The sequence below is a fragment of the Somniosus microcephalus genome, chromosome 7 (genome assembly GCF_052327205.1).
Source record: "Somniosus microcephalus isolate GS21.2 chromosome 7, FLI_Smic_1.0, whole genome shotgun sequence".
Classification (NCBI taxonomy): Eukaryota; Metazoa; Chordata; class Chondrichthyes; order Squaliformes; family Somniosidae; genus Somniosus; species Somniosus microcephalus.
In genome coordinates this window covers 190,577,167-190,604,654 of record NC_140993.1, presented here as the reverse complement: position 1 = coordinate 190,604,654, position 27,488 = coordinate 190,577,167, and the positions used below count along the sequence as shown (strand labels likewise).

Sequence of the window (27,488 nt, the reverse complement as noted above, 5' to 3'; positions counted from 1 at the left end):
TGACAGCACATTACCAGAAACTTCACATGAACATTGGCTAAACCTCTATCCCACCTAGATTCGCACCCTCCAAGTAATAAGTGACCTCCCTATTCTTCCTACCAAAATGTAATACCTCACATTTATCTGTGTTGAACTTCATTTGCCAATTATATGCCCATTCTGCAAGTTTATTAATGTCCTGTAATTTGTTGCAGTCCTCCTCAGTATTGACTACCCCCCCCCAATTTAGTGTCATCCACAAATTTAGAAATTGTGTTTCTGATTCCAAAGTCTAAATCGTTAATATAGATTGTGAACAATAGTGGTCCCAGCACTGATCCTTGTGGAACACCACTTCCCACCTTCTGCCACTCTGAATAGCTACCCATTACCCCTACTCTCTGCTTTCTGTCTTGAAGCCAGCTAGCTATCCATTTTGCTACTTGTCCCCTGACTCCACATTCTCTGACCTTGGTCATCAGTCTATTGTGTGGTACTTTATCAAAGGCCTTTTGAAAATCAAGATAAATTACATCTACTGCATTGCCATTGTCTACTCTCTCTGTTACCTCTTCAAAAAATCAAATGAGGTTGGTCAAGCAAAACATTCCCTTTTGAAATCCATGCTGACTATTCATTACTATGTTTTTGGTTTCATCTTATAGCCACATATTCTTGATCTACTCCTGTATTTAATTACTTTTGTCACAAATTTGATTAGCTTTGTTGATAATAGACAGTCAATTTAAAATCCTTCAAAGGACCTTATATATATTTTCTTGGCTGAATAAATTAAATGCTGGAGTGCCTTAAGACTATTGAATTGAATGTGAATGAATTGGCACCCTCCTCAATGTCTAGATGAGTCAACTTAATCATATTGACAAAAGACTTGGGCAATTAAATGAATTATGCAAAATTAACATATTGGTTACAGTCACCTTATTGAATTTCCTGGCTGATTTGGACAAGGGCAAAAGCAAAACCTCCACGTTTTCAGGTAATACCAGAACTGTAGACAGAGCAAATAATGTGGAAAGATGCAAGGTTATTGAAGTGTATAGTATAAATAGGTTCATGGGGCAATTAAATATATGTCAGTAGAGAACAAGGGATTGAGCGATATGATGAAAAGGTGGTTAGATCAAGTGAGATTAATCAAAAAAACATGGGCTTGTTAGCTTAAATGGGATTTAAAATTCTTAAAAAATACATTCTCATCACAAATCTCCTTTTGCACTCCTCCAATTGCAGGCTCTTAGAAATGCTTTTATTTGCACAATGGAAGTATGTTCGATTGTTCTGATGGGGTAAGTATTTGCATAATGTGGGAAATTGGTCTGTTAGAGAGAATAATATGTTGTGTACATTTTAGAGAAACATATTCGGATATCGGGTTGTGGTTTCTGCCCGATTCTGAGATTTTAACTTAGAACTTAGAACTCTGATGCCCATATCCTAATTTGCACCAACCTCATTCACCTATCACCCCCGGTCCAGCATCGCCTCAATTTTGAAGTTCTCATCCTTGTGTTCGAAGCCTCCCCCATCTCTTTAACTTCCTTTGGCCCTACAACCCTCCAAGAACACTGCGTTCCAATTCTGGCCTCTTGTGCATCCCCGATTTCCTATGCCCCTCCATTGGTGGCCATGCTTTCAGCTGTCTAGGCCCGAAGCTCTGGAATTCCCTCCCCAGGCCTCACTACCTCTTTCTCCTCCTTTAAGAAACTCTTTAAAACTTCCCTTACCTGTCCTAATATCTCCTTATGTGACTCGGTGTTGAATTTTGCCTGATTACGCTCCAGTGAAGCGCCTTGGGACATTTTGGCCCCGCTTGTTACCAGGACAGGATTTCCAAACCAGGATGGGGCAGCGGGGTGGGGGGAGTTCTAGTTGGGAAACCCAGAAGGTGCATGCTTTTTTTTTAACAAGTTTCCCACCCAGAAGCCAGTCTGATTGACAGACTTGGCTCCCTGTTGGGCGGGTAACACTACAGAATGGCTACAGTCCAGGAGCAGGTAATGTTTGTGCTGCTGATGTTAGAGATCACGAAGGGGGGCAGGATAGGTACAGTGTGATTTGGAGGGTTGTGGGGTGACCGCAGGGGGTCAGAGAGAGATTGTGGGATAGAGATGGGTTAGTCGGGGAGAGATCGGAGGGGGGTCAGGGAGAGATCAGAGGGGGTCAGAGAGAGATCGGGGAGAGATTGGAGAGGGGTCGGAAAGAGATCAGAGGGCGAAATGAGGAGTCTGGGGAGAGTCGGTGATCACGGGGAGGTCGGTGATCGCAGGGGGGATTGGTAATCGCAGGTGTTTCAGGGGGAGATCGTGGACCTGGGGGGTGGGGGCGGTTTATAGGTTAGCTTGTTTGGCCTGGAGGAAGCACTCCTGCACCTCCTGGCCCACAAGCAGTGCTGTAAAGGCACTTACCTTCTGGATCTGGCTCTTCTCGTCTCATTTTACCTGCTGGGTTTCCCGAGGTCTGGGAAACCCGGCTGACTGTGGTTAAAAATAGAAACACTAGTAAAAAGAAGGCACAAGCCTCCTTTCAACGAACAATCCGCCTCCTGGGTGCGGATTGGTCGCCCTCCCCTCGTCCAACCTCCGTTAAAACCAGAAGTGGGTGGGCTGGGTTCCTGTTTCAGATTTTTAAAGTTTTTAACATTTTAACTTCCCACCTGACCTAAACCCAACTGTTTTTGGGGGTTAAAATTACCCCTTTTACTATGTTAAAGACACTATATAATTGCAAGTTGTTAAGTTCTTAACGCACCATGAGGGTCCTGGTGTTGACATAAATGACCAGATGATCTGTTTTAGTGATATTGATTGAGGGATTAATGTTGATCAGTGCACCGGAAGAACTCCACCAGTCTTCTTCGAATGTTGCCATGGGATGTTTTATATTCACCTAAGAGGGCAGTTGGGACCTTAGTTTAACATCTCATCCAAAAGATGGGAAATGATAGAAGTTTGTAAGAGAGGTGATGAGAGATAGTGAAGTAAGTAGATAGTGACAGAGGCCTAGAAATTGGATATAGCCACGAAACAGGCAGGGTTAAGGCCTAATGATGTTAAGCTGCACCTCAAAATGATCTAGATAGCATGCAAAATTCGTGCTCAGTCCTCATTAGCATGATTATAGCCTTGATTTCAGTGCTAAAACTGCTGCTCATTGGCTTAACGCTCAACAGGTCGACCAATATCAGGGGCAGTTTAATTCTCAGCCATGTGTTGAACAGGCTTTATTCAGCACTTAAAGGGGAGGTGCACGAATGCTACAGCACCTCATTGTCAAGCCAGTTGGAGCTGCAACAGGAAGAAGAAGAAGAGGAGGAAGAAGAAGAAGAACAACAAGAATGAACTGCAAAGCCATGGCGGAACGTCCTCAAAAAGAGAGAGCCCAGAGATTTTCTGATGCAGCTCTGGAGGCACTAGTTGTGGTCATGGCGAGGAAGGAAGCCCTTGCCACACACCTCCCGAAGGCAGTGACAGCCAACACTGTGGTGCCAAGTCGGCCATCCAGTGCCGAAAAAGGTTTAATGACGTCACACTAGTGGTCAAGATGAGTGAAGGCTCAGCAAATGCCATATCCCACGATCTGCACCACAAGCCTCACACACTGCTCAATGCACCACACCCCCAGTACTCACCTATCAACAATCTCTACATATCAACACTTGCACCTCACAATCATAGCTTCACTTCACTCTCACAACCTCACACCTTGCACAGACTGACAGCTATTCAACGATGGCATGCACATCATTCAAACACATTGCACCACATTTACTCACACACTTCTCTTTCTCTTGCAGGCCAAGGTCGCGCATAACAGGAGGGAGCAGCGGCAGACAGACAGGGGGCAAGCTGACATCCACGACCTCAGCCAGCTGGAGGAGAGACTTCTGGACATAATTGGGTGGCAGATCGTAGACGCTGTGGCAACCGACGAGGTTGAACCCCTTGGGGACAACAACGGTATGGTCATTCCTAATCCTTCTTCTCACATCCCACTTATCCCACAATCTCTTCTCACTTTCAAGCTACTGATGCTGTATGCATGCATATCTTGCTTCCCCCCTCCCCTCACCATAACCTAACTCTTGTGCCTTTCTGCTTTCAGATAATCAACAATAAAGACTGGAGCAGCCTGTCCCCGAGGCGATGCAAGAGAGCGACTGGGGATGAAAAGAAGACACAGCATCACTGCATCTGTCACTCACTCAGAAACTGGCACTATGCGTACTTTAGAGGCTAGTGTAGTAGCGGGATCTGCAAAGGGTGAGGCACCAGGCACGAGTGGGCTGCAGCAAGGCCAGGGGGAAAGGGTGGCTCGGAGGCCAGCTCCCCGGAGGGCGAGTTCGCGCATGAGTTCTCCTGCACAGGACTTAAATGAGCACCTCGATGGTGCGGCCTTCAGAAGAACGGTGATGGACATGCACACCGAATTGCTAGGTGCAGTGGCTTGGTGCCCATGATTTCCAGGCTGGAAATGATGGAAGACTCCCGAGACATGATGCTGCGTGTGATGGGCAATGTCGCGGCTGCCATTGCAGCACAGATGGAAATGACCCAACATCTTAGTGCTGCAGCGGAAGTGCAGACCGCTCTCTGCAGTCTCAGCTTGCTGCCACCCTAGCTCAGACTGCTGCCATCGTGGCCAGGTTTACCACTGTCGACTGGGGCTTGCAGGGTGTCACAGCAGCCCAATCTGCTCGAGCAATCTGTGTTCGAGCAGATTGCTAGAAATGCTGAGGCGCCACCCCAGGAGAGCGGCAGTGGGTCAGTGAAGCAGGAGCCTGCTGTTCTCTTTGAGGATGACAGCATTCCTGTTCCCACCACTGCCACTCCAGCATTGCCCTTGTCGCTGCCTATCAGCCAGCCAGCCCAGACTGCTGCCATCCATGCCGGGGTGGTGCAATCTGCAGCCGGGCCTTCTAGGGCCAGAGCTTCTCGAGGTTGTCCTGCAAGACCATTTGAAGACTCCCCCAAAACTGCAGCCACTGGGGGAGCACTTCGTAGGAGTAATAGGGCAGGGAAGGGCACCTGAACAACAAGCGCTAAGGGATTGCACAAGGATGATTGGTTCATATTTATACTGTAAATATGTGTGAATTGATTTTTAATAAATGTATTAATTTTGTTTGGAATCTTTTGTGGTGTCTCTCATTTCAGCTTTGTGCCCAGGACGCTGCGATATTCCGTGACAGAGGGATGGTATGATGGGGATGTGGTTGATGAGGATGTAGTGACAATGGGGATCTGGGGTTTCATTTGGAGTCTGATGAGGCATTCACAGACAGCTCGTCAGGAAGGGGGGTTGCCTGCCTGCCTGCCTCCTCCCTCCCTCCTTGTGCTCTTCCTCTTCATCTTGCTCCTATTCCTCTTCCTCCTCCTGAGGTGGTCCCACAATCTCTGGTGGTAAGGGCTGCGCCCTCATGATGGCGAAGTTGTGGAGCATGCAGCAGACCACCGTGAAATGGGACACTCACTCTGGCGAGTACTGGAGGGCTCCTCCCGAGTAGTCAAGACAGCGGAACCGTTGTTTCAGTAGCCCAATAGTCTGCTCGATGATGTTCCTGGTGAGTGCTAGGCACGAGTGTTGGAGTTGCGGAGGGGAGTCATGAGCCAGGTGGAGAGCAGATAGCCCTGGTCTCCGAGCAGTCACCCTCAATTTTAATGTGATGGCTGGAATATTGCTGGCACACCGGATTGATGCAGGATGAAGGCATCATAGGTGTTGCCAGGATAGTGGGCATTGACCATAGAAAGCCCTGGGCGTTGTCACAAACCAAATGCACATTAAGTGAGTGGTAAATATAAGGTAATCAGGATTTTTGTGTGTGACAGGTACTTTGCGCATATGCCAGTGTGATGGACGCATCTCAAAACCCATACTGTTGATGTTATGACACAGCATATGGGCAGTCAAGACCAAGTGCAGCATTCAGGACAATCAGTGTTAGAGGGCAGGGATAATTGGACCCATTCAGGTAAGGCGAGAAAGATGGGGACGGTAACATGGATGGGAGAAACAAACTGGGAAGAGGGGAGGGGGATTGAGACAAGAGGAAGCAGAGAGGGTACTGAAGGGAAAATAAAGAGGGTGATGGAGAAGCATAGGCATAGAAACTACCTCAGTGAGGAGTAGCTGAGCTTCCCTTTACTAGGTCCAGATTTTCTCAAGGGAAATGGGCCAAGGGCCTGTTTGGGCTGACAATGGGATCATTTGATGGTGTTTACACTGCTGCAAGTACATTCCAGCTGTCTCTGCTTTGAGTGTGGGCAACGGCAAATGCTGTTCTAATTGAAGAAACGGGATTTTGCTGGAGTGGCAAAGTTCTTTGTTTGCCGTGAGATGTTTTCATCATTCAGGCGCCCATACAGAAACATGAATGATTTGAACAGGTTGGGGGTCAGCTGAGTATTGGAATAGGGTCAAAGATTAGGCGAGCAGCAATGTTCAATCGGGAGCGATTGGGATTTATTGGCCATCCATCTATAGATTGACAGGGGAGTATTGGGGAATAGCAACTTGGGTGGAGTTCTATCATTAAGGCCAAATAACACATCCTTTAAGGGTGAGTTCACTATCAATACAATTGGTCTGACATCTGACTTGCTCAGTTGGTGACAGGGGTGGGGGAACTGAAGGGTTCCAAAATACTGATGGGGCAGGGAGGGAGACAGGAAGAGGAAGGCTCTTTTGCACAACATATTCACATTGCTCGACCTAATTTCTTCAGATACTTGATATTTTCTCCTAACAGCTCACTGCTGTAAAAACAGAAAATGCTGGAAATATTCAGCAGGTCAGGCAGCATCTGCGGAGAGAGAAACAGAGTTAACGTTTCAGGTCAATTATCTTTGGTTAACTCTGTTTCTCTCACCACAGATGCTGCCTGACCTGCTGAGTATTTCCAGCATGTTCTGTTTTTATTTCAGATTTCCAGCATCTGCAATATTTTGCTTTTGTATTAGCTCTCTGCTGTTGAATGGCCTTTTGTATTAGGAGTTCTCCATGCTGGGAAATCTTTCCACTTAAATCTTCTTTGGCTTGCCTTGTTGAGTTTGTCTCAGCCAGCGACTAGCTGGCTGAGACAATTTGTTCATCCCAGTTTGGCATAAAAATAAAACAAAAAGGGTGACTCAACCGTGGCTAACAAGGGAAATTAGGGATAGCATAAGATCCAAGGAGACGACATATAAATTGGCCAGAAAAAGCAATAATCCTGAGGATTGGGAGCAGTTTAGGATTCAACAAAGGAGGACAAAGGGATTAATTAAAAAAGGGAAAATAGAATATGAGAGTAAGCTATCAGGGAACATAAAAACTGACTGTAAAAGCTTTTATAGATATGTGAAGAGAAAAAGATTGGTGAAGTCAAGCGTAGGTCCCTTGCAGTCAGAATCAAGGGAATTTATAATGGGAAACAAAGAAATGTCAGGCCAACTAAATTCATACTTTGGTTCTGTCTTCACAAAGGAGGACACAAATAACCTCCCAGAGATGCCAGGGAACATAGGGTCTGATGAAAGGGTGGAACTGAAAGAAATCAGTATTTGTAGGGAAATGGTGTTAGGAAAATTGATGGGACTGAAGGTCGATAAATCCCCAGGGCCTGATAATCTACATCCCAGGGTACTTAAGGAAGTGGCCCTAGAAATAGTAGATGCATTGCTGGTCATCTTCCAGAATGTGATAGACTCTGGAACAGTACCCATGGATTGGAGGGTAACTAATGTTACCCCACTATTCAAAAAAGGTGGTAGAGAAAAAGCGTGGAATTATAGACCGGTAAGCCTGACATCGGTAGTGGGGAAAATGCTACAGTCTATTATAAAAGATGTAATAGCAGAGCACTTGGAAAGCAGTGACAGGATCGGACAAAGTCAACATGGATTTACAAAAGGTAAATCATGCTTGACTAATCTACTGGAATTTTTTTGAGGATGTAACTGGTAAAATAGATAAGGGAGAACCAGTGGATGTGGTGTATTTGGACTTTCAGAAGGCTTTCGATAAGGTCCCACATAAGAGATTAGCGTGCAAAATTAAGGCACATGGGATTGGGGGCAAGGTATTGACTTGGATAGAGAACTGGTTGGCGGACAGAAAGCAAAGAGTTGGAATAAACGGGTCATTTTCCGAGTGGCAGGCAGTGACTAGTGGGGTACCACAAGGATCGGTCCTAGGACCCCAGCTGTTCACAATATATATTAATGATCTGGACGAGGGAATTGGATGTAATATCTCCAAATTTGCAGACAACACAAAGCTGGGTGGGAGGGTAAGCTGTGAGGAGGATGTCGTGAAACTCCAGTACGATTTGGACAGGTTGGGTGATTGGGCAGAAACATGGCAAATGCACTATAATGTGGATAAATGTGAGGTTATCCACTTTGGTGGCAAAAACAGGAAGGCAGATTATTATTTGAATGGCAATAGATTGGGAGAAGGGGAAGTGCAAAGAGACCTGGGTGTTCTTGTGCACCAGTCGCTGAAGGTAAGCATGCAGGTGCAGCAGGCGGTTAAGGCGGCAAATGGTATGTTGGCCTTCATAGCAAGAGGGTTCGAGCACAGGAACAAGGATGTCTTGCTACAGTTGTACAGGGCCTTGGTGAGACCGCACCTTGAGTATTGTGTGCAGTTTTGGTCGCCTTACCTGAGGAAGGACGTTCTTGCCATGGAAGGAGTGCAGCGAAGGTTCACCAGGCTGATACCTGGGATGGCAGGAATGACGTATGAGGAGAGATTGTGTCGATTGGGCTTATACTCACTGGAGTTTAGAAGATTGAGAGGGGATCTCATCGAAACCTATAAAATTCAGTCAGGCCTGGACAGACTAGATGCAGGAAGGATGTTTTTGATGGCCGGGGAGTCCAGAACCAGGGGTCATAGTCTAAGGATAAGGGGTAAGCCATTTAGGACTGAAATGAGGAGGAATTTCTTCACCCAGAGAGTGGTGAACCTGTGGAAATCTCTGCCACAGAGGGCGGTGGAGGCCAGTTCAAGAAAAAGTTGGATATATTTCTTAAGGCTAAAGGGATCAAGGGATATGGGGAGAAGGCAGGGACAGGGTACTGAATTTGGATGATCAGCCATGATCTCATCGAATGGCGGAGCAGGCTCGAAGGGCCGAATGGCCTACTCCTGCTCCTATCTTCTATGTTTCTATGACTCTCCCCCATAAACTTTATTATGGTGGTGGGGTTGAGCATTTGCTTGCTTCCTTTACAAAACACATTTTGCCCATTGATTTAATGTGAAAATAATGATCAGCCATTAAAGTCTTTTACCTCAGGAATCTTTTGAAGGCATCTGTGCATTGTGCACTGAATCACCAGTTAAAACAATGTGTAAAATGCAAATTGAATCAGTCCCATCATCTTAAGCTATTTTAACTTAGCTTTGCTGAGACCCTGCACATCGATTTCAGACTTAGAGGCTGCAGACAGACCCTACAGCGAGTGTGAATTTTCTGCTAACAATGCAAGCTCTTGGTACCATTAAATAATAATACTCAAGGGAGCAGGAGAAAGCTGCCCTGTGGAATAGTGAACAGGACCATAAAATGACTCATGCTTGTCTTCTCGAATGAGAAGAGGGGTAAACAAAAGCAGCTGAAGGCACGGCTGCCAATGGTGAAGCGATTAAAAGCGGAGATGCACAAGGGGCCAGAATTGAAAGAGCGCAGAGATCTCAGAGGGTTGTAGGGCTTGTAGGAGGTTACAGAGATAGGGAGGGCAAGCCATGGAGGGATTTGAAAACAAGGATGAGAATTTTAAGATTGAGGTGTTGCCAGACTGGGATTAATGTAGGTCAGCGAGCACAGGAGTGATGGGTGAATGGGACTTGGTGCAAATTAGGATATGGGCAGCAGAGTTTTGGATCGGCTCAAGTTTATGTAGGGTGGAAGATGAGAGGTAGGCCAGGAGAGCATTGGAATCTAGTCTAGAGGTAACAAAGGCATAGACGAGGGTTTCAGCAGCAGAAGAGCTGAGGCAAGGGCAGAGTTGGGTGATGTTACAGAGGTGGAAGTAAGCAGTCTTGGTGATGGAACGGATGTGTGGTCAGAAGCTCACTTTAGGGTCAAATATGACACCAAGGTTGCGAACAGTCTGGTTCGGCCTCAGACAGTGGCCAGGGAGAGGGATGGAGTCGGTGGCTAGGGAACATAGTTTGTAGCAGGGACCAAAGGCAATGGCTTTGATCTTCCCAATATTTAGTTGGGTTAACTTTCTGTTCATCCAGCACTGGATGTCAGATAAGCAGTGATAAAATAAAGAGAGAGTGGCGGGGTAGAGGGAGGTGGTGATGAGGCAGAGCTTGAAGGGATAATTACTAGTCCTAGCCCCTTTAGGCGTATTCCTCAGACGTTCACTTTCAACTAAAGTTTGAGGTAGCTGAATCCTAAAGACGCTTAATTGGGTCTAAAGGTCCAGACTATCTCTCCCTAAAGGAAAGGAACAACCTGAAAATGTTACCGTCCTCCAGATAGCACTTTTAATAAGTTTAGCTAGACTGTAACGTTCCGGATATTATGAGGGTCCGGAAAACTCCTTGTTATGGCCTTGTTAACCTGTGTCGTTACTATTAGTAATTTCTGTATTTGTACTCCGAGATCCTTTGCTCTTCTACACCATTTCGATTTGTGTTTTCCAAGTAATATGAAACCTCACTATTTTTCTTACCAAAATGTAATATCTCACATTTACTGTGTTGAATTTCATTTGCCAATTATAAGAACATAAGAAATAGAGGCAGGAGTAGGCTTTTCGGCCCCTCGAGCCTGCTTCGCCATTCAATAAGATTATAGCTGATCTTTGACCTCAACTCCACTTTCCTGCACTATCCCCATAATCCTTTGATTCACTTAATATCCAAAAATCTATCGGTCTCTGTCTTGAATGTACTCAACGACTGAGCCTCCACAGCCCTCTGGGGTAGCGAATTCCAAAGATTCACCATCCTCTGATCGAAGAAATTTCTCCTCATCTCAGTCCTAAATGATCGACCCCTTATTCTGAGACTGTGACCCCTGGTTATAGACTCCCCAGCCAGGGGAAACACCCTCCCTGTATCTATCCCGTCAAGCCCTGTAAGAATTTTGTATGTTTCAATGAGATCACCTCTCATTCTTCTAAACTCTAGAGAATATAGGCCTAGTCTACTCAATCTCTCCTCATAGGACAATCCCCCCATCCCAAGAATCAGTCTGGTGAACTTTAGTTGCAATCCCTCTATGGCAAGTATATCCTTCCTTTGGTAAGGAGACCAAAACTGTACACAATACTCCAGGTGTGGTCTCATCAGGGCCCTATATTAAAAACATTTTTTATTCGTTTATGGGATGTGGGCATCGCTGGCAAGGCCAGCATTTATTGCCCATCCTTAATTGCCCTTGAGAAGGTGGTGGTGAGCCGCCTTCTTGAACCGCTGCTGTCCGTGTGGTGAAGGTACTCCCACAGTGCTGTTAGGTAGGGAATTCCAGGATTTTGACCCAGCGACGATGAAGGATCGGCGATATACTTCTAAGTCAGGATGCTGTGTGAGTTGGCGAGTCCGCCGGGGTCGGGGGCCTACTTGCGGCCGAGGCGGCGCTAGTTAAAGGGGAGATGGCGGGTGGCCATTTTTGTTGCTGGCCATATGCCAGCACCTGTCCCCGTTGCTGTCCCCGGCCCCCGTGAAGTCCCCCACGGGGTGCTGGCTGTTCTCTGTGAGCCCAGCACTCCTCTTGAGTGCCCGGCTCGTTTGCCAGCACTCCTGATTCCTGGTGGCCCAGCTGGGCACCGGGATGTGCTGCGCCAGGCCCCTCCCTTTTAATATGTCCCTCTGGGGGCGCTATCTGGGAAAATCGGCTGCGGAGGCGCTAACTTTTTCGGGGTGATAAAATTAGCGCCCCGGCGAAGGTAGCGCCCCAAAGGGGGTGCTACCCAATTTTTACCCCTTTGACTTTTATGGCTGGAGTTTGCGAAAATACATTAGGGCTGCAAGACACACAGCAGTGGATCTAAACCATAACTTGACTAAGCAGCAGAATGCAGGCCAGAGAATTTAGATTACAGCATTGCTATGCCATACAGTGCTGAGCAGCTGAATGACAGCACAGACTACAACATCTTAGTGACGGCTTAGCTGAGTAGCGGAGAGCAAAACCATTAAACTACTATCTGTAATTCAGGACAGACTTTGTTAAAATAGGGGCTTGTTGTTTAAATGGGAGGGGGAGAAATTTCTGGATAGTTTTATCCAGGATACAGTCACACCCCAGAGGAAAGCACAGGCTCAGGTTTGACTGCTAGGGAGATGGGTAGCAGGGACTTAGGAGAGGTTGAGAAGGAAGTCCCGCAGATTGGTCCTGTCCAACAGGTACTACGTACTCGCTACCTGTGAAGGCAATGAGAAAGACTGTGGGGAGGACAGCCACAATGCAGACTAAGGCATCGTGGCTCAGAAGGCTGTCCAAGGCGGGAAGAGCAGAATAGAAATGTGGTAGTGATAGGGGACTCTATAATTAGGGGGATAGATATTGTCCTCTGCAGCAAAGGACGAGAATCCCGAAGGGTGTGTTGCCTATCAGGTGCCAGGGTAAGGGATATCTTGTGGCGGCTGGAGAGGAATTTGGAAAGGGAGGGGGTAAATCCAGTTGTTGGGGCCCATGTAGGAACAAACGACATAGGTAGTAACAGGGAAGAGGTCCTGCTGAGGGAGTATCAGGAGTTAGGAGCTAAATTAAAAACCAGGACCTCAAGGGTAATAGGGGGAGAAATTCAGTATAGCCCTGTTTGGGGTGCTAACTTCGCTGGAAATTAGCGCCCCCGCACCGGAAATTGGTCAGTTGCACCCCAAAGGGAAGTGGGGCGCTGCTGGAGGCACCCCGCCTCCCTCTTGGGGCGCTGCGAGTGAATATTGTGGCGCTACATGCCGCAGCGCCACACGCTGCGGCACGTCGCACTGCGGTATTGCAGGCCTTCCTCCCCTTCTTAAAGGGGAGGGGCCTTGTGCAGCTCGATCTGGGGCCCAGCTGGGCCCCCGGGGATCGGGAGTGCAGGCAAAAGAGCCCGGCACTCAAGAGAAGTGCCGGGCTTTTGGAGCGCAGCTGGCACTCCACGACGGGGGTGGGTGGGGGGGTTTCCGGAGGCCAGGGACGGGAGCACAGGCAGGTGGTGGCAGGCGGCCAACAACAAAAATGGCCGCCCCGCACCTCGCCTTTAATTTGCACCTCCCTGGCCGCAGGTACGCCACCCTGACCCTGTTGGACATAGCGTCCGGCAGTAAATCAGGGGGAGCTACCGAAGATCGCGGCCAGGGCGTGAGCGGGGCGCTGCGCACATCGATGACGTCATCGCCAGCGGCGCTGCGCTAACGTTTAGTGCCACCACTAACCTCCCGCTGAATTTGGCGGGAGGCGTGGGCAGTGCCGCGCCCGGGCGCTAGGTGGTTTGCGCCCCACTTAGCGCCCTCTTAAGGCGCTAATGGGTGGCGCAACCAACTGAATTTTCCCCCCATAATCTCTGGATTATTGCCTGAGCCACGTTAAAGTTAGCATATAAGCAGTCAGATCAGAAGAATTAACACGTGGCTAAAGGGCTGGTGTGGGAAAGAGAGGCTCCTTTTCATGGGACACTGACATCAGTACAGGGACAGGAAGGAGCTGTACCGATGGGACGGGCTCCACCTAGACCGGGATGGGACCCATGTCCTAGCGGAAAGGGTAAATAGGGAGGTAACAAAGGCTTTAAACTAGTAAGGCAGGAGGAGGGATCTACAAGAAATGAAACCAGCTTAAATATAAACAAAACAAGAAAGAGAACAAAGTAAGGGAGGACATTGATGGCCAGCGAAGAAATAGAGTTATAGAACAGGAGTGTAAATAGATGGTTAAAAATAAAGTGAGAGAAACTGCTATTAAAAATGAGTAATTAAGAACTCTCTGTACAGCAGTGTACAGTGTCCGTAATTAAACAGGGGAGCTGGAGGCAATAATACATTGCGAGGAACCAGACATAGTAGGGATTACTGAGACATGGCTACAGAAAAATCAGAACTGGGAATTAAACATTGCAGGGTATAACATATTTAGAAAAGATAGAGAGGGAAAAAGGGGAGGTGGAGTAGCTGTACTTATTAGGGATAACATAACGGCAGTAGAAAAAAGTGAAGCAGCTACCAGCAAGACAGAAATAGAATCCATGTGGATAGAGATAAAAGATAATAAAGGATAAATCACACTAATAGGGGTAGTCTATGGACCACCTAATAGTGGAAGGGAGGTGGAGGAAGAAATATGCAAACAAATTAGGGAAATTAGTAAAAAACATAGAATATTGATCATGGGGGATTTTAACTACCCCAATATTAATTGGACAGAAGAGGTAGGTAAAGGGGCTAAGAGAATGGAATTCCTACAATGCGAACAGGACTCCTTTCTAACCTAATATGTAAGAAGCCCAACAAGGAAAGATTCACTATTGGATCTAGTAATGGGGAATGAACCAGAGCAGATATGAGAAGTAAAAGTAGGGGAACATCTAGGCAATAGTGACTATAATATAATACGTTTTAGGATAATAATTTAGAAGGACATAAGTATGATGAAGACCAGGGTAATAGATTGGAGAAAAGCCAATTTTGAGAGGCTGAGAATTGAACCTGGGAAAATAAAATGGACAACAATATTGGCAAACAATGACGTAGAACAGCAATGGGAAACATTTAAAATGGTGTTCAACAGAGTCCAGGAAAAATATATTCCGCTAAAAAACAAGAACAAGCTAAACACTAATGGGATACCATGCATTGATATAAAGACATTAGGGAAAAATTGAGGCTAAGGAAAGAGGCATACATTAAATACATAGACAGCAGTGGAGAACATGATATGGGAGAATATGAAGAGATTAGGAGATAAGTCAAAAAACAAATTAGGAAGGCAAAGAGGAACTATGAATTTAAATTATCAAGGAACATAAAACAAAATAGTAAAATATTCTACAGGCACATAAATTTAAAAAAAGGAAGGTTGGGATGGAAATAGTGCCACTAAGGGATGAACAGGATAATACCACAGGCAGCAAAAGAGAGATGACAGAAGTATTAAATGACTACTTTGCTTCAGTATTTACTAGGGAAACAGAACAGGTGGACATGACATCGGACAATGAGATTCGAAATGAGATAACTGCATTTAAAATAAAAAGAGGAGATATATTAAATAAACTAATCAAACTCAAAGAGGACAGACTACATCCGTGCATTTTAAAAGAATTTAGGGAAGAGATAGCAGAGGCATTACTACACATATTTAATAATTCATTAGAAAAAGTTGTAGTAACAGTGGACTGGTGGATAGCTAACGTAATACCTGTATTTAAGAAGGGAGCTAGAACATGTCCAGGGAACTATAGACCAGTCAGCTTAACATCGGTGATAGGAAAAAATAATGGAATCCCTATTAAAGGAGAAAATAGGAGAACATCTAGAAACCAAAAATATAATAATGAATAATTAACATGGATTTCAAAAGGGAAAGGCTTGACCAACCTCACTGAATATTTTGAAGAGGCAACAGAGAGAGTAGACAAGGGTAATGTAGTAGATGTAATTTATCTAGATTTTCAAAAAGTCTTCGATATGCTACCACATAATAGACTAATGAATAAAGTCAGAGAATGCGGAGTTAGGGGACAAGTAGCAGAATGGATAGCTAGCTGGCTTCAAGACAGAAAGCAGAGAGTAGGGGTAAAGGGTAGCTATTCAGAGTGGCAAAAGGTAGGAAGTGCTGTTTCACAAGGATCACTGTTATTCACAATTTATATTAATGACTTTGATGTTAGAATCAAAAACACAACTTCTAAATTTGCAGATGACACCAAATTGGGGGGATAGTCAATACTGAGGAGGACTGCAACAAATTACAGGAGGACAATAATAAACTTGCAGAATCAGCATAGAATTGGCAAATGAATTTCAACACAGAGAAATGTGAGGTATTACATTTTGGTAAGAAGAAATGCAAAGGTATATCTATCAGGAAAGGATGAACAGGCTGGGTATCTTTGCTCTTGAAAAGAGAAGGTTGAGGGGTGACCTAATAGAGGTCTTTAAAATTATGAAAGGTTTTGATAGAGTAGATACAGAGAGAATGTTTCCACTTGTGGGGAAGAGCAAAATAGAGACCATCAATATAAGATATTCACCAAGAAATCAAATGAGGAATTCAGAAGGAACTTCTTTACCCAGAGAGTGGTGAGAATGTGGAACTCACTACCACAGGGAGTGGTTGAAGCGAATAGTATAGATGTATTTAAGGGGAGGCTAGATAAACATATGAGGAGGAAGGGAATAGACGATTATGCTGATAGGGTTAGATGAGGAAAGACGGGAGGAGGCTCGAGTGGAGGATAAACGCTGGCATGGACGGCTTGGGCTGAATGGCCTGTTTCTGTGCTGTATATCCTATGTAAATGTTTGAACTCCTGCTGTGACAGCTGGAAATGAGTTAATATTTCATGTTACTTGGCAGTACTCCTTTGCACTGTAGGGCACTATACCCAGTTTGCCCATTTGGTATGTTAAAGCTATTAAATTCTTAATGGAATACTGGTTTAAAACCTTTTGACTGTAGGCTCTGTAACCTGGCACAGTTTACAGTGCTGAATTCATGCCAGATCTTTGCAAATGCCAATTTGTCCTGGCATTGCTTGATTAGCATGAAGGGGCATTAGAGCAACTTTATTTCTATCCATAACCTTGGCTTGCTGCTGTTCAGTGTTTTGCCAGCAAGTGAGATGTTTTGTGGATAGAGTTGTGCACTGTAAATGAATGATTAATAAAAGGTTAGAAAGAGATTTTGACTTTCTGTGCGTTATTTGTGGGCCAATATTGTGAATGCACACGCCACACATAGATGGGATGCAGATTAGATGCTTATAGTTTGTGAATATGCATGGGTAGCAGTTGTGTGTACTTATCCCATGAAGCGGTTCAGATATTGTGGTGCGGAAAAAACTGACAAAAGGAGACCCAATTTCCCTCAATTAGCAGTGCTCCATAGTGTAATCAAGCTTTGCTTTCTTATCCCAACAGCATCATGGACTCAAGGAAATGTGGATCTGCAGCTGCTTTCTCTTGCTTCAGTGCATTACTGGTGCAAGTGGTGGGAAAACCCATTCTTTATTCTTCCTGGCTGTCGGCATTAGTGAATGTGGCAAGTTTATTTTGTTATTTCTGCTGAATGCATGAGGGCAGCAATGCACTGAGTGCAATATAAAAGCAGCTTGTGACTTTGTCAGGAGATTAAGGGAGCTTGCTTTAGTTGTGAAAATGCAAGAAGCTAGTCTGACATGTCTGCTGTTTGTGGGTCTCCATATAAAAGCAGAGCCCAGCATACCTATGGAGATCTGCTGCCTACTCCAAATAAAATAATGGGAGACTGGTGCATGGATGTTACTTGCTTGGACTGTTTTACATAAATACAAAAATGCCTCTTAATGATTATCTTGAAGTTCACTTGCTGCAGGGCAGATGGAGCACTACATGGAAATCCTTGATGTGTGTCGGGGGGGGGGGGGGGGGATGCACGAGGAGATGGGCCTTTATAAAACTGGATTGGCTATTTAGAATGAATGGTGAGCCTGGTCTAGATCCTGAATGTACCAAAATACTCATTTCTGATGCACAATTGGCATTGTTACAAGTTTAACACCTGTTGGCCATTCACAGGCTATAATTAGATGGGCTGCTTGTGAAAAAGTATGATCTAACAACCTCAGAGGACTGTGTTCAGTTCTGTGCAGCTCTACCAAGTCCATTGAACTTGAACCTGGCTAACTCAGCATGAAGTCTAATTCCTTCCTCTAGGCACTTCAGTGCCAGTTTAAGGCTTTACACATGATCTTTGATCAAAAACATCTCTGAGTAAAAACAAAGGAAGGTTTAGCTTCTGCTTGGCACAAACAGTCTCAGTTCAGAATCCTTTGGGATTTTCAGCCTGAATTTATTTACAATTCACTGCAACATTTACTCACTCTTTGTGAAGAACACCACTGCCGTGAGCACTGAACCCTACCAATGGCAGTAGGCAGGCTTTGTGGAAGCAAGCAGCTATCACTGAGGCAGAGAATAATAAATTGAAGGGTGTTTTGGGACTTGAAACTTGGAGCATAGCAAATGGCTGAATATATTTTGCTTTCAGGAGAGAGCAGGATTTATCTGCAATTCGCTGTGTATCATAATTACTTTTTTTCCCCAGAGTGAACTCTAAGTTATTATTAATAATATTTATAAAATACAAATATATCTTTCAGCTCCATGTGGAAGTCGATCCACAGGTTCCGATGGTACCGTGCTGTCACCAAACTACCCCAGAAATTACAGTACTGGACACAATTGTGTTTATTCTATCACTGTCTCCAGAGAGTTTGGTGAGTAAAGTTACCATTCACTATTTGCTGAATTACTTGAGGTTGGCATTGTATTGTGCCGTGAATATGGTATATATTTTTTGAGAAACAGAAGTCTTTTAACATTCCTAAGAGTTCTTTACACTTATTCTCTAATCCCTTTGTAATAAAGGCTAACATACCATTTGCTTTCCTAATTATTTGCTATTTATTTATTTTGTACTTATTTATGTGTTTCTAATGAGTTTAATGCAGCTATGTTTTCCATAAATATAAATTATGGAAGTAAGTGTGGTATGTGTCTTAAAAAATTAATTCTTAAACTACATACCATCAATATATAATGTGTTAAAACTTCGGCTTGAAACTTAAAAAAAAAAATGTAATTGCATATTCCTCAACTCCTATAACTCCAATACAAAGTCTGAGGACTAATACTTTTAGGTTCGGAGTGCATTTTAAAATCCAGCAACACTGTTTCAAAGTCGGAAGGTGGACAAGTTCTAAATTTAGCTGCCAATTTCGGATATGCCTAGTTAAATCTGCACATTTTGTGTTATGCATTTTACTCCCTATCAAAATATGGCCATTAAATAGAAAAGCAGTCGCCTGGTGAAGAGATGTGTCAATGTTCTGTAGAATTTGGAAAGCTGCTCAGAGTGTATTCATTCACTGAACACAGATGGGCTTCCAGAAATACTGCTTATGTTCTTGGTTCACATCCAACATGTGTAGCAGTACATATAAACAGAAAAATCCAGAAACACTCAGCAGGTCAGGCAGCATCTGAGGAGAGAGAAACAGAGGCCCAGATATTCCGATTGCAGGCCTCCCGCGGGCATAGCGCTGCGATCTGTAAAAATCTGCGCCCTTACCTGAGTGCTCCCAGGAGGCGCACAGTTCCCCTGCTGGGCCTCTCCAAACTGCCGGTGCGCAGGACCCACGTATCCCAGAGGTGCAGGTAGTTCGCAGCATCCCTGGGATCACATGGGCCATGAGGAACCAATAGGAGAAGGGAATCTCCCTTCATACATTTGACAGGAAGACCTGTAAAATATATGAATGGAGATCACCCTCAAAATATAGTAAAACTTCAAATAAATTTTTTTTAAAAATCACATTTTTAAAATGACTTGAAATTACATAAATTAACTAATTGAAACAAAAATTTAAATTTTTGAAAAAAATAATTAATGTTTTTAATGGGGCTAAAAATAAATTTATCTTTCTTTAAAGTATTTTTAAATGATAAAGCAGTGGAAATTTAAAAAAAAAACTTTTTTCAACTCTTATCCCGGTAAAAGCAAGCCTTACTCCTGCTTTTACCAGGCGCAAGAATTATAAGTGTTTTCTGTGGGCGGAGGGTCTCCAAAAAGCGGAACTATCCCCCCGCAGAGGCCCTTCTCCCAGGCAGCCAGAGGATCTGTCAAGAGCTTTCTTGACAGATCGGAAATGCCGGTTTCCAGCGCGTGCGCTGTGCATGCCTGAAACCGGCATTTCCAATGTCCCTACGGGTGGATACACAGCGCGTACCCACCCGTAGGGATCGGAATATCCGGCCCTATGTTAACGTTTCAGGTCAATGACCTTTCATCAGAACTGGAAAAGTTTAGAGATGTTTCAGGTTTTAAGCAAGTACAGAGGCAGGGAAAGGGGGATGGGAGGAAAGAACAAAAGGGAAGGTCTGTGATAGGATGGAAGGCAGAAGTGATTAAATGACAAAAAGAACGATGGTGCAAGGCAAAATGAGATGGTAATGGGACAAGTAAAGTTCAGTCTGCAAGCATGACCCCGAGCTTCCGGTCGCCTGTCATTTTAATTCTTCAGACCACTCCCATTCTGACCATTCTGTCCTTACCTCCTACACTGTTCCAATGAAGCTCAACGTAAGTGTGAGGAACAGCTATTAGGCATTTTACAGCCTTCCGGATTCAACATCGAATTCAACAATTTCAGATCATAACCTCTGCCCCCATTATTCCGGATGGCAGCTGTTGCTGATGATTCTGATATTCCCATTTACACCTCCTCTAGACCTGCCTTTTGTTTCTTTACTTGTATGAATAGAACATATTACAGGGGGAGGGGTGGGGTGGGGGGGAGAAATTCAAGCTACAGCCCTAAGTTTTGCGCCTGTAAAATGGGCGTTAGGTCTCTGAATCCTGCACTACAATCTGTCACTCCCAATCCAGACCAGGAGTGTGCCGCACACCATATTAACTCTGGCAACTTTCAGTCATCAAGGCGCAGCCTGAAACATGCATTAGGCTCCTTAAGTGTGCAAATCGGGGTCTTATGCTGGTTGTAGGATCCTAAATTTTAAATTCAGGGACAAATGAGTGGAGCTTGTTCCACCTAGTTGTACCAGGTCTTGATCGGCCTAACTCGCAGCCCTTAAAGGGACCACTGGAGGCCGCTTTAAAAAAAAAATCCCAAGAATTTTTCAATTTTTAATTTTTGTGGGCCTAGTAAAATGGGTGCTCCTCCTTGGCCGACAAAATAGTTACATTCCGCTGCCGGCGCGCATATAAGGCTCACTCCCAGGGTTGTCTCTGTCCCCCCAAGACCTGACCTGCTGGCCGACATTGTGTGATAACCAAACAATTTGCCAACCTTCCCAACTGGTGAGCTGCAGCGCAGTGCCCACTTGGTATTCAAGTGAGGCCCAAAGTTGAATTTGGCTTCTGCCTCGAGCACAGTCCAGCTTGTGGAGTGCTCGCTCTGCCTACGTTATGCCTGTTTTGAGTGCAAGTCAAATTTCTCCCCACTATATATTTACACTGGCAATGTTTTGGTTAATAAAGACGGATTCAGTGTGTCAGCCCTCTCCCCAGAGAACATGTGACTGGAAATCATGGGCACGCAGCTGCATGGATTCAGCCTTATAATTCCTCGTTGTCATTCAGTCCAACAAACGATACATGTGGTTAAACATTTATGTTACTTCTTTCAAACTATTTACATAATAATTTGAAAAACAATTCATCTGAGGTGACTCCAACAGCTTCTTTCACATCTCTAGTCCAGGGCAAACACTGACCGACTGTCCAGTGTTGCCAAGTTCCAGTGGAGAGCTGAATAAAAAACAGCTATCAACAATTGGACAAAATCAAGGTGTTAGATTTTCAGTGTGAGCCGAGGAGTCCACTTAGGCCAAAAACATAAACAGGTCTAAATGTGTCATGCTGCCTCTATCACATGCTTCCCGGGTATGTATTCTTAATCCCTCTTTCTTACATTCTTTTACCTGTCTCTTTCTTGTTTCTTTATTTCTTCCTCATCACAGCCTGCCTGGCTGTGAGAATGGAATGTGGTTTCTCTTGCCCTTCAATTTTAAGAAATTACTTTTGCTCTCACAATGGATGCGGGAACAAAACTCCCCTACATAGCAACCTCTTGCTTTCTCTCCCTTTCCAGCCAAAGAAAATGTTGACAATTACCAGCATAGCCCATGCACATGGGAGACTGTCATCCTTAGGCCGAGTAATTGGGAAAAGCAAATTTATCATGCAATATAGCCAGGCAACATGTCATTATGTAGATCAGTGCAATGCACCATGTTGGAAGCATTCTCAACAATGTGCATAAGTAGGCTTATTGTAGCAGACTTCACTCTGCATATATTGAGAAAGACAATTTTTATTAATTAAGTACTTTTTCATGCATATTCCATCTACCAAGTTAATAGCAGACAACTACGTTATTATATAAATTGCACATTACTGAGCCTGATACCAATACACATCTTGCAGCCTGAAACGATATATTGTGCCTCAATCTATGTCTGGAAAGAAAGTCAGGTGAGAAAGGGGTAATTAAATAAAATATAACTGTTTTTAAGTGACTGTCTCAGGAGGAGAAGAAAAGTTCACATTTGGGACGATAGTTTCCCATGCTTTTTCCAGAGAGAGGATGGCTTCCTACATCTCATCTTTGCTTTCCCTTCTGTTTAATCATTTTTCTCTTCATATTTTGAGATTAATATACTAATTAAAATGTTAAAGTAATATAAGAACTTAGTAAATACTGTCATTTGTATCTAGCTAGAAATGCAAAATCTGGCACTAATCTATCGCTGGTGGTTAGATCCAAGCTTCTTTCCTCTTTGCAGTATATGAACAGAAGTTTGATGGATGCATGGCTTTTTTCTCATTATCCGTTTGGTCTTCATTAGGTTCATGTCACATTTATGTGGCAAGCTCCAAGAACCCGAATCACATTTTAGTTGAGAAAAAATGTGAAAGCTGTCAAGTGAGAATATTTTTCTCTCACTTAAGTTATTTGTTAAAAATGTGCAGAACTGTGGCTTTTTTAATGTTTCATTACTCTGCTATATGGAATATTGGCAATACTATTTCACAGAATGACAGCTTCAGCACCAAAGATAAAATGATTCACATGTGTATGGTGGATGCCCCAGGCAACAGTTTTTTGTAAACAAAGCTTGACTCATAATTTCCAGTGACTTGCGCTGACATTAAAATAACTAATAACTGTTAATCATCAGAGGATAGAATCATTAGCATGCAATTAGCATACATGTTGATACATTTCCCTTTTGAAAACTCTCTAAATGCACAGCACACTCTGCTTTATAAGTAAGCATTGTAACACTGTATGAAAATAAATGAATCCTTGGTGAAATGAGGACCAATTTCCTAAATGTTGTGGCTTTGGTTTTCTGATCAAAATGCAGATTAAGAAACACAACCTTACTTTAAAAAGCCCACATACAGGAAACTTTGGTTTATCCGGAAGTTGTATGTCCGGAAACCTCGATCTAACGGCAGAAATCAGCAGCCGTTTTGGTTAGGTTTTTTTTCTTCTAGCATTTTTTTTTTAACAGTCAGGCTCTGGAAAGTGTCTCTGTAGCTTAGCAACAGCTTCAGAGACGCTTCCAAGGGGGCCGAGTGTTTACAAGCTGTTGCTAAGCAACAGTGTTTGTTGTCAGATACAGAGATGAAAACCTCCGTATCCTTCAACATTAGCGCTGGTCTATCCGGAAGTTTTGATAGATCGGCAGCAGCTCGGTCCCGTCAGTGTCGGATATTGCGAAGTTTCCTGCAGTTGTGTTTTACGTTGAATAAGTGCATTGGCAGTTTTTTTTCCAGACCTGCTCCAAAAAAGGTTTTATCTTTCATTAAGGAATATTGTCGATTTTTTTGGTTGCCATGCCTTTAACTCCCACTGGTCCATCATTCTTTGCTGACTGTCTGAAAGTACAAGATTAATATCTCATTGCTCCTTAAGGCCAAGCCTTTCACACTGGTATGTTGTAGTAATTCACTAATTCTTCCAATCTGAGATAACTTCATGAAAAATAAAGGCCGTGAAATTCGGCACCTTAATGCTGGCAGTTAATGCCAGATTCGGCACAAAAATGGCAGCCACCTTGTTTCCGCCCACTTCCGGTGCGGCTCAGGGTGGCCGCCATTTTGAGGAGGTCGGCTGTGCGGCCATTGCCTACATTCACCAGAAAAATGCTAATCAATCAGATCGTGACGTCAATCAGTGTGCAACGCTGATTTGACGCACGATCTGCCATTTTGGACGTTGCCACTCCATTCATTGCCCTCTCCACAAGTGTTTCAGCTACACGAGGGATCCCCCCACCAGTGGCATGCAAAGGAATCATCAACAACTTGCAGGTGACTTGCTTTTTGATTTTTACTGGCTCTGTGTAAGTTTTTGCAACAGTTTGGAGCTTTTGACAGTTACTTAAAGTTGCTGAAGTGATGGAGTGGTGCAGCAAGTGGAGTAGGCCTTGCTTCTGAATTCAAGAGTTCAGCTCAGACCACTTGCTCCCAGTCATGGGGGTTCTAGTTGCAGTTCCCCTCGCGCTGGAGTATGACAGGGAGATGGAGCAGAAGCAGCAAAGAAGGGGACAAGCTGCTCGCAGAGGGAGGAGGAGGAGCAGAACAGCTCTCAGCAGGAGGCCTTACCCACCTAGGGCCTTCCGAGAACACTTCTCCTACCTGCACTTAAGCCAGGAGCTGTGTATTCGGAGGCTCCACTTCACCAAGAAGGCGGTTACAGAACTCTGCCACCTCCTGGAACCAGACTTGCAACCTCGGAGCAGGGCAATGACAATATTGCCAGTGGCCCTCAATTGTTTCACCACCAGATCCTTCCAGTCTGCAGCAGGAGACCTAGTTAACATCTCCAAGTTCGACGTCCATCGCTGCATCCACTGCAGCACTCCGCTTGTGCTGCAGTGGTAGCTGCGACTTTGCCCATCACACCCAGCATCATGGTTGGGTCCACAACTGTTCTAGTGGAATTGCTCATCATTTCCATCCTGGAAATCATAGGCTCCAAGCACTGCACAAAGCCCCGTCCAATGTTGGAGCCGGACTCCTTGATAGTGACAAGAGGCTCTCTAGCAGGCCTGCCATTGCACCAAGCATTTCTCTGTGCATGCCCATCACCCTTCTTCTAAAGGCTGCCCCATCGAAGCAATTGTCTGAGTCCTGTGCAGCAGAACTCGTGTGCAAACTCGCCTTCCGGGGAGCTATCCTTTTCCCCCGGCATGGCTGAAGCACACTCGTGCCCGGTGACTCACCGCGTGCAGATCCTAGTTCTATACTACCCTCTAAAGCACGTGTAGTGCTATTTTCTGAGCTGGTGCCTGGGAGTGTCAGATCGAGTAACGGTGTCTCTTCTCCTTCACTCTCCTCTACTACGTTAGGGACAGGCTGGACTGCTGGCAGTTCTGGGTATCTGAAAGGAGAAAGGCACAAGGGTCGGGGTGTGGTGAAGGGATGGGGGAAATGCAAGATGTCCATGCATACACCATCAGCAGCTTGTAAGTGAGAAGAGATTGTGTCATGAAGGGGAAGTGGGATGTGAGAAGAAGGATTAAGTATGAGCATGCCATAATCAGTAATGCTTTCAACCTCACCGCTCGCCACGGCCTCAGTGATGGCCCTTCCAATTATCTGTAGCACCGTCTCCTCCAGCTCGTTGAGGTTCTAATGACGTGCTGCCCTCCACCTGTCTGCTGCTGATCACGCCTGTTATGCACCACCTTGGCCTGCAAGAGAAAGGGAAGTGTGCCAGTGAGTCTGATGCACTGTGTTTGAGTGATGTGCCCATCATGGTGAATAGCTGGCAGTGTGTGCAAGGTGTGAGATGTGGGCGTGAGGCTTGCAGCAGTGGTAAGTGTGTGAGGATCAGGTGAAGGTATGATTGTGAGGTATGAGTCGTGATTACGAAAGATTGTTGGTAGATGAGTGATGGGGGTGTGGTGCATTGAGCAGTGTGTGAGGCTAGTGGTGCAGTTGGTGGGATATGACATTTGAAGATGCATTCGCTCACCTTGACTGCTCATGTGAGGTCTTTAAACTTCTTACGGCACTGGATTCAGGTCCTGGGGGCAACAAACTTGACACTGATGGCTTCTGTTATCTCTTCCCACTGCCTTCTGGCATGCTGCCTGGCAGGCCTCCTGCCCCTCTGCGGGTAGCAGACATGTCTCCTTCTGTGCACCAGGACCAAGGCCTGCAATGCTGCATCAGAGAACCTCCTTGCACTTTCTCTTCCATGTTGAGCCATTGCTGCATGTAAAATGACAATAAGTTGCTTCTTGAACAAAGCACCTCCCCTTTAAGAAGTGCAGAGAGCCTCGGCAAAATTTTATTGGCCAGTAGACTGCACCCAATATTGGCCACCCTCTTGAGCACTAAGCCAACCATCAGCGTATTTAGTACTGAGCTCAATGCTCATCATAATGAACAGTCAGAACAAATTTTGTGTGCTGCCTACACCACTTTGAATGGGTGCAGGTAGATCACGGTCCCCGAGCCCGTTTTCTGGCCTAATCAAATTTCACCCCCAAAAGTTCTAGTAAATTTGCAAGGTGAAAGAGAGGCAACTTTATTCATCTTAAACCCTATGGCCTAAAAATTTGGTTGCTTTGCACCTCCCGTTAGCGCCCTCTTACAGCGCTAACGGGACGCAAAGCAACTAACGCCTGGGCGCAGCGGCGCCAATGTCTCCCGGGAAATTCAGCGGGACGTTAGCGGCGGTGGTAACCGTTAGCACCCCGGGGCGCTACGCCGCCGCCGATGATGCCATTGCTGTTCACAGCTCCCCGCTTGCGCCCCAGCCACGATCTTCAGTAGCGCCCCCTGACTTACCGTCGGACACTATGTTCGACAGAGTCAGGGGGGCCTACCTGCGGCCGGGGCGGTGCTAATTAAAGGGGAGGTTCCAGGCGGCCATTTTTGTTGCTGGCCGCCTGCCAGCACCTGCCCCCTCTGCTGTCCCTGGCCTCCTCTGCAGCCCCCCCACAGAGTGCCGGTTGCGCTCCGTGAGCCCGGCACTTCTCTCGAGTGCCGGGCTCTTTTGCCGGCACTCCGATCCCTGGTGGCCCAGCTGGTCCCCAGGTCACACTGTGCTGGGCCCCTCCACTTTAATAAGGGGAGGAAGGCCTGCAGTACCGTGGTGTGATGTTCCGCAGAGCGTGGTACTGCGGCACGTAGTGCCGCGAAATTCACTCAAAGCGCCCCAAGAGGGAGGCGGAGCACTTCCAGTAGCACCCCACCTCCCTCTTGGGGCACTACCGGTGAATTTCGGCCGCGGGGCCGCTTAAAGGGGGCGCAACTCAATTTTTCTCCCTTTGTCTTAACTCAGAATGATTTTGTCACATTGCACGATTGTAACACTTTTTTCAGCAATATCTTGACATACCAGAGTACACATTACAAATTCAGAAAGAACTTTCGACCTGTTATCTACAATTTTTTATTATAGAAACAAATAGAAGAGACAAACCTACCCTTGAAATATTTACTGTGAGATTTGAATAGGAACAGGAGTAGGTTATTGAGCCCCTGTTCCTCCATTCAGTGAGATCACGGCTGACCTGTACACTAACTCCATCCACCTACTTTGGCTCCATAACCCTTAATACCCTTGGCTAGCAAAAATCTATCGATCTCAGATTTAAAATTATTAATTGAGCTAGCATCTACTGCTTTTTGTGGGAGAGAGTTTCGCACTTCTACCACCTTTTGCGTGAAGTAACGTTTCCTAACTTCTCTCCTCAATGGCCTGGCTCTGATTTTAAGGTTATGCCCCCATTTTCTAGACTCC

The 27,488-nt window shown here is 45.2% G+C and overlaps 1 protein-coding gene across 1 annotated transcript in view; it reads left to right on the top strand.

The window, feature by feature from the left end:
* Positions 1-27,488, top strand: part of csmd3b (CUB and Sushi multiple domains 3b) — a 1,929,854-nt gene that overhangs the window by 1,572,188 nt on the left and 330,178 nt on the right. The window contains exon 29 of the mRNA XM_085993978.1: positions 18,297-18,413. Coding sequence (XP_085850104.1) covers positions 18,297-18,413 — 117 coding nt within the window. The remainder of the gene's footprint in view (positions 1-18,296; positions 18,414-27,488) is intronic.